Here is a 13,920-nt window from a genome sequence, read left to right as displayed (position 1 = left end):
AGGCAAGGAGTATGGACCATGGGTAAAGTAAGCCAGCATTGATAATTGGGTGGCAAAATGTCAAATCATAGCCTTCAAGTGAATTTTGGAACATATTTTTAAAATTAAGAATCATCTATACTTGCATGAGGGTAGAAGTAAACTTAAACAGGCTGAAAGACTTTCTGTCCTTCGACTTCATTCTTCCTTGTATTGACAAGTTGTACATGATGAGAGGAAAGGAGCAATTAGATCAGGAGGGTAGGAGCAAATGGGCACCTAGGGGCCTCATTAGAGCAGTTTTGTGTGGTTTCAGTGGGCAGAGCCATTGATAAAAGGTGAAAACTGCAGGGAAGTACTGGGGCTCTGAGGGAAGCAGAGATTTCTAGTGGTCAGAACAAATTTTGAGGGAAAGAGGCTGCCCTGCCAGGTGTAGTGATCCCTCCTTGAGATCTCCCAGGCAAGGCTGCACAACATCAATAATAATTCAGAAGCGATTCCTGACCTTGGACTGTGTGGAAGACAATGGAGGAGTCCTCTTATCACTGACCTTGGGAGGAAGACCTCCTTCCCCATCCACAAAACTGTTGATTCCAGGGACAAAACTGGATCATTTCAACATGACCCACCATCCTTTTGGCCCCTTTTTTGCTGGAAGTACTAATGAGGACACATCAGTCTAATCCAGTTAACATTTATGAACTGCCTGTTGTGTGCCAGCCAATGTGCTAGATGTTGGAGATGCCAGTTATAATGTTTGTCCTTACTTCAGGGAGGTGATACCATGACAAGCAAATAAATTAGATTTGAGTGCTGTGCTAAGTCACCAGGCTCACTTTCTCCTTCAGGGCCATCTGGATCTAGTGACCAGATATGAAGCATGACAACTGAAGGTGGTCCTGGATGCAAGGCAGAGGGTTAAGTCACATAGCCCAAGGTCACATAGCTAGTAAGAGTCATATATTTCAGGCTGGATTCAAACTCCTGACTCCCAAGGCCAGTGCTCTGTTCACTGTGCCACCTAGATGCCAGTTAGATGGATGGCAGGAGCTGAAAGAGCTATCCAGAGGCCGAGTCACTCACCAGAGAGATGGTAAACACCCTCCTAGACCAGTCTAGGATTTAGAAAATCATTCCCAGGGGAGACTAGGTGGCGTAGTGGATAAAGCACCAGCCTTGGAGTCAGGAGTACCTGGGTTCAAATCCTCTCTCAGACACTTAATAATTACCTAGCTGTGTGGCCTTGGGCAAGCCACTTAACCCCATTTGCCTTGCAAAAATCTAAAAAAACAAACAAAAAAAAATCATTCCTAGGCATCAGATATATATTAGTTAGAGTTTGAAAATATAGTGGTCATTAGGTGTTAGAAGGATGAATCACAATCAAATTAAGTCAGTCTGATAATTTGCCTCCCAAAAGACTTTCTGTATTTTCTTTAGAGACGAATTGTGTGATCATTTTTCTTTGGTTTTGCTTCTGTGGAATGATCTTCGAGGAACAGTCACATTGAATTTTCAAAGTTAACATACTCTGTAGTGCTCTGCCTATGACTGGGAGTTTTTGTAGGTAGTCTATAAATATAACAATCACAGCACATTTTTTCCTGTTTTAGGTTATATCTCCCGCTAAAGTGTGTGGTATTATTGACGAATCAAAAAGTGTCCGAAGGCTCCGTTTGCTAATCACTGATAAAAATTTTACTTTCAAAGCTGGTCAATGGTAAGTTGTTTTTTTTCCTTTTAATTTTTTTATTTCTTAACATATTCCATGGAGGGGCAGATTTCTGGCATTGCTTGTGCAATTAATCATTTTTGGCAGGTGGGGATCCAGGTTTGATTTTGTGGCTGTAGGAAACAGCCCCATGCTAAGGTTCTCTTATTCACGTTCATTGGCAGCTTCTCTACAGTTTGTGGTCTGAGAGGTGAAGAGACTTGTCCAGAGTCACTCAGTCTGCATGTGTCCAAGGTCTGACCCCAGGTCTTCTATCTGGGGCAGGCCAACTCAGGAGCCACTCTAATGTACTACATTTGCTTGATTTTTTATGATGATAACTTTCAGCCCCACGACTTAAGCAGAGGATGTCCACTTTTAAGATGTCCATTTTTCTGACTTAAAATAATTAGTGAGATTAACTTTTTAAGTTTTTTCCAATTGATATTTTATTTTTCCAATTACCTGTTAAGAAAATTCATCCACACATATAGGCATATTTATGTTACGTAATTTCCTTCTACCCTCCCTTCCCACCCCCATCCCCTTCATTGGTGAAACAATCTGGTGAACCTTGCACGTACACATTTGTGTTTAACATGTTCATAAGATAAGTCATTTTTTGTATGAGGAATTAGGACTAAGAGAAAAAGAAAACCATGAGATAGGAAAGAAAAACATAAGAGAAACTTTTAATAAGTGAATATAAGGAGCCGCTAGGTGGCATAGTGGATAGAGCACTGGCCCTGGCGTCAGGAAGACCTGAGTTCAAATCTGGTTTTAGACCCTTAGTAATTACCTAGTTGTATCACCTTGGGTAAGTCATTTAACCCCATTGCTTTTCAAGAAAGAAAAAGTGAATGTAGTTTTGGATAGCATTGTCCATAACAGGTTTCACAGGGTTGTCCTAGCTCTCTGAATTGCTGTGAGGAGCTGCCTCCATCAAAGATGATCAATTCGCATTTTGTTGTTAATGTGTACTCAGCATCAATTCCTGTAATTTGTTCCATGCTTCTCTAGAATTCAACAGTTTCTTATAGAGTAGTAGTACTCCATAACATTCATATCATAACTTGTTCAGCAGTTCCTCAAGGGATGGATATCCCCTCAATTTCCAGTTCTTTGCCACTATAAAAGCACTACTATGAATATTTTGGAAATGTGGGATTTTCCCCATTTTTTATGGTTTCTTCTGGATATAGTCCTAGTATTAGTATTGCTGGGCCTAAGGGTATGATCAGTGTTCTTGCTCTTTGGGCATAATTCCATATTGCTCTCCTGAATGGTTGGATCAGTTCACAACTTCACCCACTGCATTAATGTCCCGATCCTCTCACAGCCTCTCCAACATTGATCATTCTCCCTTTTTTATCTTCTTAGCCAATCTGATAGATGTGAGGTAGTACCTCTTTGTAGTTTTAATTTGCATTTCTCTAGTCAGTAATGATTTGGAGCATTTTTTCATATAACTAATTGAAAACTGCCTGTTTATATCATTTGCCCATTTATCAATTGGGGAATGACATATAACCTTTTATACATTTTATACACACACACACACACACACACACACATATGTAATTTGATTCGATTCTCTATATTTTAGAAATGCGACCATTAGCAGCAAGATTGTTTCCTTCTAATCTTGACTGCATCAGTTTTATTAGTGCAAAAACTTTTTAATTTAATATTGTCAAAATCATTCATTTTGTCATTTATGATGTACTCAATTTCTTGTTTGGTCATAAATTTCTCCCCTTTCCATATATCCCACAGAGGATTTCTTGATCTGTTAATTGATCTATTTTTATTGCCCTTTATGTCTAAATCCTGTATCCATTTTGACCTAATTTTACTGTAGGATGTGAGATGTAGGTCTGTGCCTAGTTTTTGCCATACTCTTTTCAGTTTTCCCAACAATTTTTGTCAAATAGTGAGTTTTTATGTCTTTGGAGATTATCAAACAGTATGATTACTATGGTGATTTACTACTGTTTCTTTTGAACCTATCCTAATCCACTGCTCCACTACTCTACTACTTAACCAGTACCAGGCAGTTTTGGTGACTTCTGCTTTAGAACAAGGCAGCCTTCCTTTACATTTTTTTATCTGTTCTCTTGATGTTCTTGACCTTTTGTTCCTCCACATGAATTTTGTTACTATTTTTTCTAGCTCAGTAAAATAGTTATTTGTTAGTTTGGTATGGCACTGTAATTTACTTTGGGTAGGATTGTCATTTTTATTACATTAGCTCAACCTAACCATGAACAATTAACATTTTTCCAATTATTTAGATCTGACTTTATTTGTATGAAAAGTGCTTTGTAATTGTGTTCATACACTTTCTGGGTTTGTCTTGGGAGGTAGATTGCCAAGTATTTAATGTTGTCCACAGTTACTTTAAGTAGAATTTCTCTTTCTATGTCTTGATTTTGGGCTTTGTTGGTCATATAGAAATGCTGATGATTTATGTGGGTTTATTTTATTATCCTGCTACTTTGCTGAATTTGTTAATTTTTTTCAAGTAATTTTTTACATAATTTTCTAAGGTTCTGTTAAGTATACCAACACATCATCTGTAAAGAATGAAAGTTTTGTTTCCCCACTGACAATTTTAATTCCTTCAATTTCTTTTTCTTTTATTGCTAAAGCTAACATTTATTTATTTATATTGCTACAATAGTCTTGTTATAAAAGTGAATATAATCCTCCCTTCCCCCACAAAGATAGAGAAACCTCAAGAAAAATAAAGAGGGGGAAAAAATGTGTTTCAGTCTTTATTTTCAGATACCATCAGCTCTGGCTTTAGGATTGATTGCATTCTTTATCATAAGTCCATCAAAGAAGTCGTAAAGCTAACATTTCTAAAATTATATTGAATAGTAAAGGTGATAATGGACATCCTTGTTTCACCCCTCATCTTATTGGAAATGCTCCTAGTTTTATCTCCATTACATATATTTGTTGATGTTTTAGGTACTTAATTAGACACTTATTATTTTAAGGAAAGCTCATTTATTCCTATACTCTCTAGTGTTTATAATAGGGATGGATGTTGTATTTTATCAAAGGCTTTTTCAGTAGCTATTGAGATAATCATATAATTGGTTTTGTTATTGATATGTTCAATTATGTTGAGTGTTTTCCTAATATTGAACCATCCCTGCCTACCTGGTATAAATCCTGTCTGATCATGGTGTATTATTCTAATAATAACTTGCTGTAATCTCTGCAAAAATTTTATTTAAGATTTTTGCTTCAGTATTCATTAGGGAGATTTGTCAGTAATTTTTTTCCCTTGGTTTAGGGATCAGCACTCTATTGGTATCATAAAAAGAATTTGGCAGAACAACTTCTATTTTTAAAAATAATTTATGTAGAATTGGAGTTAAGTATTCCTTAAATGTTTGGTAGGATTCACTTGTAAATCCATTTGGACCTGGAGATTTCTTTTTCTGAAATAGAGTTAAGTATTTTATTTCCTCTTCTGTTAATCTGGATAGTTTGTATTTCACTCAAGTTATCAAATTTATTAGCATATAGTTGGGCAAAATAGCTTTGAATTATCTCTTTAATTTTCTCCTTATTAGTTTTCTTCCTTAATTTTTTAATCAGATTAACCAAAGGTTTACCTATTTTATTGTTTTTTCCATAAAACTAACTCTTAGTTTTATTAGGTCAAAAGTTTTCTTGCTTTCAATTTCCTTAATCTCCCTTGATTTTCAGGATTTCTAATTTGGTATTTAATTGGGGATCTTTAATTTGTTCTTTTTCTAGCTTTGATATCTTCTTCATTGATCTCCTCTTTCTCTGTTTTATTCACATTAGCATTTAAAGATATAAAATTTTGGCATCCCATAAATTTTGGTGTGATGTCTCATTGTTACCATTTTCTTGAATGAAATGATTATTTCTTTGATTTGATTCACTCGTTCTTCAAAATTAAGTTATTTAGCTTCCAATTAGTATTTGGTTTATCTTTTCATGGTCCTTTATTTAATTTTTATTGCACCATGATCTGAAAGGTATACATTTATTACTTCTGCCTTTCTGAATTTGATTGTAAGGTTTTTAATGCCATAGTATATGGTCAATTTTGGTACAGGTTCTATGTACTATGGAGAAAAAGGTATATTCTATTCTATCCCCATTCAGTTTTTTTCCAGAAGCTGGTACCATTTGTATTGTATTCTAAGTTTTCTAAGATTTTATTCACCTTTTAACTTCCTTTTTGTTTATTTTGTGGTTCGATTTATCTAGTTCTTAGAGAGAGAGAGAGAGAGAGATTGAGGTTCCCCATAGAGTTTTTCTGTCTATATCTCCTTGTAATTCATTTAGCTTCTTCTCTAAGGATTTGGATGCTATATCACTTGGTGCATATATGTTTAATAATGATATAACTTCATTGCCTGTGGTGCCTTTTAAGATGATGTAGTTCCCTTTATCCCTTTTAAATGAGATCTAATTTTGCTTTTGCTTTATCTGAGATCAGGGTGAAGTATAATATATTTTGCTCCAGCCTTTTACCTTTGCCCTGTGTGTATCTCTCTGCTTCAAATGTGTTTCTTGTAAACCACATAGTGTAAGATTCTGGTTTTTAATTCATTATGCTATCTGTTTTCATTTTATGGGAGAGTTCATCCCGTTCACTTTTATAGTTAAGCTTACTAATTCTTTATTTCCCTTCATGTTTATCTTTCCCCTTTTGTGCTTTTCTTTTTCCTTAGTCTTCCTCACCAATGTTTTGCTCCCTTTCCAAAGCCTTTGACTTTTAAATTTCAAGTTTAAGTTTTCTTTCACTTGTACCTATCCTTCCCTTTTATCAGATCCTTCTTTCCTTTTCTTTTCCTTCCCTCCCTCCCCACTGGGGGATTTTAAACCCAACTGGGAATGTATGTTATTCCTTCTCTGGGCCAAATCTACTGAATAGGATTGATAAGTGTCATTGCCTCATAGTCACTAAGTACCCTCCCCTCTTCTTGTTTAGAAATACACTTCCCAAAAGTCAGGAATCACATCAAATTATAATCACTTTAGGGGCAGCTAGGTGGTGTAGTGGATAGAGCATACTGGCCCTGGAGTCAGGAGCATTTGGGTTCAAATCTGGCCTCAGACATACTAATTACCTAGCTGTGTGGCCTTGGGCAAGCCACTTAACCCCATTGCCTTGCAAAAACCAAAAAACAAAATTATAATCACTTTATACTTTACCCCTTTTTCAAGTACTTTCCATGGATATGCAGTCCTCATGAGTCAAAGCATCATGCAAAGCCAAATCATTCCATGAACTATTTGTACTCCCCCCCCCCCCCCAAGCATACTCTTTCCCACGCTCCCCTCCTTCAGTTCCATGGTATTAAACCCTCTTTAATCAAAGTATGGATTAAAATTAGATTACTCTTTATGTCCAACCCTTCTAAGTTCTTTCCCACTCTCTGCCCCTGTTGTATTATATAAACCTTTAAATATCTCATAAAGTCACTCCTGATTTATTAAAATTTAGAAATGTAAACACTCAAAGTCCTGGGACTCTCTGAAGGTCTCTCAAGAACTTTGCAGTTGACTATAAAGTAGGGGAGACACTGGCACAGGACCACCCAGCTCTGGATGCCCTCATCAGAGAAAGTGCTAAGCTCTATGAGCAAGATAGAATTAAAGTAGATCAAAGGAAATGTAAGTTCACATAAGTTCAAAGCAAATACCCCAACTTTTCACCTGGACTATTTGTGCTCAACCTGTGTTAAAGCATTCTGAATTCATATTGGTCTGATTAGCTACAGTCAAAAGCCACAGACACCCTATAATTTGTCTCAAACATAGTGATATCATTTTCATTTTCTTCAATAGAAGGACAAGAACCAACCATGCCCCAATCCTCTTAAGTACAGTCTCTTCAGCTGTATTCAACCTTTAACTATCCTAAGAGAAATAACAATTCTCAAGAGTTACTTGCATGTGTTATCCTCCCTGGTAGGGTTGTATACAGCTTAATGTTCTTAACTAACATTTGTTTTGGGGGTTTTCCCCCCTTTTCCATTTAGCTTTTTAGACCTCTCTTGGGTCTTATATTTGAGGATTGAATTCTCTGTTCCATTCTGGTCTTTTTATCAGGAAATTTTAGAAGTTCTCTTTTTCATTAAATATGCCTCTTTTTCCTGACTTGGGATTTTCTTGGCAAAGACACTACAGTACAGTTTACTCATCTCTCAATTTCGAGGGTAGACTTAAGTGTCCTTGGGGAACTCTCTTATTTCCTGATCGTGAATCCCAAGTCAGGAACCATCACTAAGGCCATCTGAGATCCTCCTCTTAGGGGACTTTGTCTCTAAGCTGCCAAATTTAATAAGGGCAGCATGACTCCCCAGTGTTTAGGGTTTACTGCATTAGACCACAACCCTGCTTCACCCCTCAAGGGAACTGGAGAGTTTTGCATCTTCTACCCTATCTGAAAGCTGCCACCTTCCTGTCCACCCTGTTGTATAGATTTTAGATGCTGATAGACCACTTGTGGGAGCGTAAATTCACGGAGTCGGTGGGGGTTGCTTTCAGACCTCTTATTTTGCCCAACCTAGGTTTCTGGGTCCTTTGTTCTTTTGCTGGCATCCCCTGTGGATCTCATAGGGCTAAATGACAAAAGCAGGGCTGAGGTGGCCCTGAACTCACAGATGTACCAATATTGGGAGTCCCTGGAAAAGGAATCCCCTCCATGCTTATAGATCAGTGCCTTCTCTGTGAGATTTCACTTGCTGGGGAGGCAGTGACCTGCCCAGGCTGACCTGGCCACTACGTCACATCTTGAAGCAACCGCCAGCTTTCTTCTCGGCACCAGCTCCATTCAGAGAGCTGCCAGCAGAATTCAGGGTGGTCATTTAGTCTGGAGTAAAACCGTGTGTGTCACTGGGCAGGGGACTGTTCTCAGAAGTTAGCAATCTTTACATCAAATGGGCGAGTTTACCTTCAGCCACTTGGCAGCAAAGAGCAAACCCTCTGACCTTTTTATTTTGTCTAAGCTGAGTTTAATGAGTTGTCCTCCATGTCCTTGGTGCTTCTCAGGTCATCAGAGCATAGGCAGAGCAAATTCTCAGTGTGTGTTTTCATGGGATTCCATCTAGAACTAAGGATAATCTGCACACCAGTGGCCTCCTCCCTCAATAGCTGTCATGCTATACCCTTACAGGGCCCTATGGCACTCCAATTCTGGTTGATCTGTAACTAGAGAAGTTTGGATCTTCATAGGTTCCAGGGTGGGGGTGGGGGGGGTGGATGAGCTATAGGGTAGTTTTTTAGTGAGGGTGGTCAGTTTTTAGATTGTGTTAATTTTGAAACATTTTTTGTCTCGTCAACCTAGATTGAATTTCCCAGGCTTCTTTTGGTCTGGTCCATTTGAAAATCAGTTCTGTGGAACTTGGAGATATGTGAGAATAGTAAGAGTTTGGCACTCATGTTAAATAGTTGCCTTTGAATTTAGAAATAGAAAACAAGCTGCTGATTGCAATAATTTGCGTTTCTGAAGCAATTTACTGTAATCTTTGCACATGTTCAGTGATACATAATAAATTCTTGGCGGCTGTTTCGGGGGGGGGGATTAGAAAATATATTTACCCTTCAAGAATTGTTCAACAGTTATTACACTGGGAAGAGTAGATTGAATTATAATAACTCTGCAGATTTTCCTTCTATGGGACTGCTGTCCTATAGTCGGCTTTATATGGCAGCAGCATTTCAGTAGTCTCCCCAGACTTTCTGCCAACCAGACCACTTTCCTAAGGAAAAAACACATGCGTATTGGTTTCACTGATGTCATGGTCAGGCTGTTTGACTTTGAATTTGTAAATATTTACTGAGTCTATTTATCTGAGCAGGAAAAAGGGCTACTATATCATTGTTGTTTTACAGAAATAAAATTCCCATTCATATTCTCATTAGCTAAAGGATACTTGTAATGGTGTTGACATACATTATCTGGCATTCTCACACTCATATACTGAATGTAAGTGAATTTCTGGGAGAGAAATATGAATTGGCAATGAATTTGACCGTTTTGTCGATATTATGAATCATGAACATTTATGACACATGTGTTTTTTAGAAGCAAAGAACTCTCCATTCTTTTTCCCCACTCATCATTTATGTTGGAACTAGAAGTAAATAAGGGCAGCTAAGTAGCTCAGTGGATAGAGGACTGGCCTTGGAGTCAGGATCCAGCCTCAGACACTTGACAGTCACTAATTGTATGACTTTGGACAAGTCACTTCACACCGACTGCCTCACTTCCAGCAGTCGTCTTGATTCCTATCTGGCCACTGTACCCCAGATGGCTCTGGCACAGCACCTCCTTGCCCAAATCTAATTCTTGTGCTTGCCATAACATCACATCTGTGATGTTGTGGTCTTCTACAAGAATGAAGGACAAACCTCATCATAAGAGATTGGATTTGGGTTTTTTTTAAATTCTCTTTAAAGCCATCACCTTATGAGTCTTTATGGATTCCTGCCACTATCAGTATATTTTGACAACTCTAATTACTTTATAGTTGTGGCCACTTTTTTTGGACTGTCAGTGATAGTGTCCACTCCTCTTACTCAATAGGTGTGACTGAGCTAGTTTGGCCCTTCTTAAACATCAAAAGTCTGTTAAGATCCGCTGCTTGCAGTGGTTTTTGAAAGGATGTGTGAAGAGAAGCTCCTAAAGTGCAGTGATAGTCTGGAGAAGTGTTAGCTTTTACCCCAACCTTAATGGAAATGAGCAGCTTGACTTAGGTTATGCCGAGGCAGGATTTGAATGCAGAACCTCTGACTCAAGGGTCAGTGCTGCTTCCACTGTACCACACTGACTAATGCTCATGGAAATGTATGAACTTTAGGATGTTTGTTTAAACAGGACATAGGAACCTCAGAGGCTTTGGAGCCCACCCCTACTTTACAGATGAAGAAACTGAGACACACAGGGTAAGGGACTTGGCTAAAGTCATGTACCTAATAAATGTCTGAGGAGTGATTGAGTCCAGCATGCTGACTCTCCCATCATTTTGGAGTTTTCTGATTTTAATCATTAAAACGACGCATCAGATGCCCTGTGATAACTTAGGTCTGCCTGGGATGTCAAGCCACAAGTGTACAGGGCTCAAGTTGGGTGAATTGTTAATGTGACCTATATTACAGATTGACTTTAGCCAGCATTTTTTCCAAGATTTCTGTCCTGTGCTCAGCAGTAGAGACTGGGTCTTCCAGAAGCATGCAAGTTAATTTAAGAAATAAGTGTGGGCATTACTGAGCTACAAGGCAAACCTGGCAGCAACAAAGGAGGATGAGACAGGGAGAGAAGAGGCAGAGGAGAAGGAGGCAGCAGCATGAGATTAAGCTGGACCCAGGACCCTGGTCCTCCTTCAGACTCCATGTGACCTTTCTGAGCTTTTCTCATCTTCAAAACTGTTGAAGTCATCTCTTTCTGCCTGCCTCCACGAGGTACATTGAGGTTACTATGAGCTCCAAAAAAATCATCTCACCTGCCCTACCTACCACATGGGACAGTGTATGTAAAGGAGGTAGACAACTTTAGGGAAAAGGCCACCTCATTGCAAACTCTCCTAATTTTAAAGAACAGGAGCTCCTTTGGATGCACAGGGGCAGAAGAGCAAATGTGGGGTTTGCGGGACCCCTGCCATTCTATTTGGTTCTTCCTGTCATCCGTAGGGATCCACTGAAGATTTTTTTTTGCATAACTGACAAATCAGATCTGGGTTCAAAGATAATTCTGACCAGAGTGAAGGGTGGGGGCTGCCAAGTAAGAGACTGTCACAGTATTACAGAGAAAAATAATGACCACCTGAAGGAGAGTTCGAGTCACATGGCAGAGATTGTAGATGTAGAATTGACAAGTCTGAGGTGCAGCACTGGAGACGACCCAGTCAGATGATTCCTTGAGGTCATTGGGAGGCTGGCCGTGTTGTCCTCAGGAAGAGGGGGACATCAGACAGATGGCCAGGAGAGAATGAGAAATGGAGGCTTGCAGGACCAGGGCCCTGGCAGAGGCCATGTCTTTGAGCAGCAGGGCACCATTCACCTGGTGATTGTGGACCTTCCTTTGTTGTCCTCATTGTCATTAGCAGCAGCAACTATTGATGAAGTGCTGACTGTGTTCAGGGAATTGCTTATGTGCTTATTGGCCAGAGTGAGCGGCTAAACTCAAAACAGTGAATATCTCTGACTCGCCTTCTCTCCCTTGAACATGAAAGTTCTACCCAGCAGCGGGAGGGGAACTCCTGCTAATGGTGATGATGCTCCTCTGGCATTTTGGCCTTATTTGGTCCTCTTGGCATCCCCCTCAGTGACACTGAGAAGGTGAGATGTGTGTTTTACATTTGAGGCTCCAGAAAGTTAGGTCTTTTAGAGAAGTCACTTACCCACTACCATTTAAAAGAGGGGATGACTGAGTCAGATCTAGAGCAGGAAGAAAACTCAGGGTGGCCATCCAGCCTGGCCAGACCAGCCTAGTCTGAACATTTCCTTTTTACAGAGAAGGACCGTGGTCACATGAGTATGCAGTTTGTCTCAGGTATGGAAGCAGGAAAAGTGTGTGTGTGTGTGTGTGTGTGTGTGTGTGTGTGTGTGTGTGTGTGTGTGTGTGTGTGTAGAAGAAGGGGGGAGAGGGAGTGGGGGGAAGTCGTATTCTCCTAACAACAGAAAATGGACCCATTCTTGTAGACCCAATCTCTCCTCTCCAAGGCCTTTTTTGACTTCCTGCTGAGATCTTGGGCTCTCCTGGACTTGTTGAGTGGTCATTGTATTACTCACCCTAATGGAGGACAGACCCTGATCTCTCAATGCATTATTTCTCCCAAAGTTCATGTGAGTCAGTTGCTTAGAATTCAGAGTGTATTTGTCCATTGGCTAGTTTGGGGTGCTTAGTTCCCAGGTCCCCCTTGACAAGCCAGCTAATTGAGTGATGCTATCATTTATATAGCATTAATAGACTAAACCTGAGGTCTGTAACTAGGGACCATTTGGAAGATGGGACAAAAGTAAAAGTTTGCTCCTTTTTTTGTGGTTCAGAGCTGGCCCCAGGCAGCACATTTCATTCAAATAGGCAGGTCCTTTTGGCCCCCTCCACTTCCACTCGTCCTTGATTGGAGGCCTCTGGACCCTGTGGTGAGAATCATTTCTGCAAGTGGATGTTTTTTTCATCTGAGCCCAAGAGTCCTGGTTCAGAAAGGCTCTTTTGTCATTTGTGGGCCATAAATCAAGCACAGAGACCCTGTCTTTAAAGCCTGTGTGCTGGCCCAGGCTGGCCTGGGAAGCCTCTGAGAGCTTCTGGTCAGCAGAGGGCGCTGCAGGGCAGGGGATAAAACTGGCCCTTTAACCAGAGAATGGACAGGCCGTTCCACCACCATTTTATGACCTACAATAGGGAGATTTATTTACCAAAGGACAACAACAGAGTGAGAAATCGAGTCTGAGATTAGCCCTCCAAATGGGCCCCAGCCTAAGGGCCTTTAAAAATCACCCACAAAGGGACGTGCCAGCCCCAGAAACAGATGATGTGGAGGTTATGGTTACTTTACGTGGCGGGGGGGCAGGGGGGGATCAGGATTTGGCAGTTTTTGATGCTAATAATTTTTTTCCCTTAGTGTTTTGAAAAGGTTTGTCTCAGTTGGTCAGAATATTCTGAGAATTATGCTCAATATCATATTTAGTTTTGAAATGTGGGAGTGGGGGGAATGTATAGCCTTAGAGTGAAGGAGGAAAGATTGTGTAGAATATGGAATTGAGAGGAGAGGAAAAACTAGATATTTCAAGAATGTTATGTCAGGCACTTGGTTATAGCAAATACTGCCAAATAACTGCCTTTTTTAAAAAAAACTGAAATTATGCATTTTATTTGCTTTTCCACTTTAGGGTTGATTTCTTTATTCCTGGTGTTCCCGTGGTTGGTGGATTCTCAATTTGTTCAAGCCCGAGCCTGTTGAAACAAGAAAGTGCTTTGGAGTTGGCCGTGAAATCTACCAACCATCCTCCCTCTCTCTGGGTCCACACCAAGGTAGGACGTTGTGAACCTGTCTGCCCTGGAGGATTTAGAAATGGTTCCCTTTATCCACTCAAGAAATCTAGACTTCAAGGAAGAATTCATCATTAGTGTGTTTGGTTAAGTTTCATACATTTTTCTGCATCTTTTCTAAGAAGCCTGATCTTTTTATTAAGGCTTGTCTCTTCCTTCAGTTCTGGAATTGTAT

At 39.8% G+C, this 13,920-nt stretch overlaps 1 protein-coding gene across 4 annotated transcripts in view; it reads left to right on the top strand.

Annotated features, from left to right (window-relative positions):
• Positions 1 to 13,920, top strand: part of OXNAD1 (oxidoreductase NAD binding domain containing 1) — a 49,679-nt gene that overhangs the window by 19,952 nt on the left and 15,807 nt on the right. For all 4 annotated transcript variants that reach the window (XM_074195756.1, XM_074195755.1, XM_074195757.1 and 1 more), the window contains 2 exons: positions 1,593 to 1,699; positions 13,586 to 13,727. In XM_074195756.1, coding sequence (XP_074051857.1) covers positions 1,593 to 1,699; positions 13,586 to 13,727 — 249 coding nt within the window. The remainder of the gene's footprint in view (positions 1 to 1,592; positions 1,700 to 13,585; positions 13,728 to 13,920) is intronic.

Source organism: Macrotis lagotis, chromosome 7, assembly GCF_037893015.1.
Source record: "Macrotis lagotis isolate mMagLag1 chromosome 7, bilby.v1.9.chrom.fasta, whole genome shotgun sequence".
In the NCBI taxonomy this organism is placed as follows: Eukaryota; Metazoa; Chordata; class Mammalia; order Peramelemorphia; family Peramelidae; genus Macrotis; species Macrotis lagotis.
Note: the sequence above shows the minus strand (reverse complement) of the source record. Positions and strands in the feature narration are given on the sequence as shown.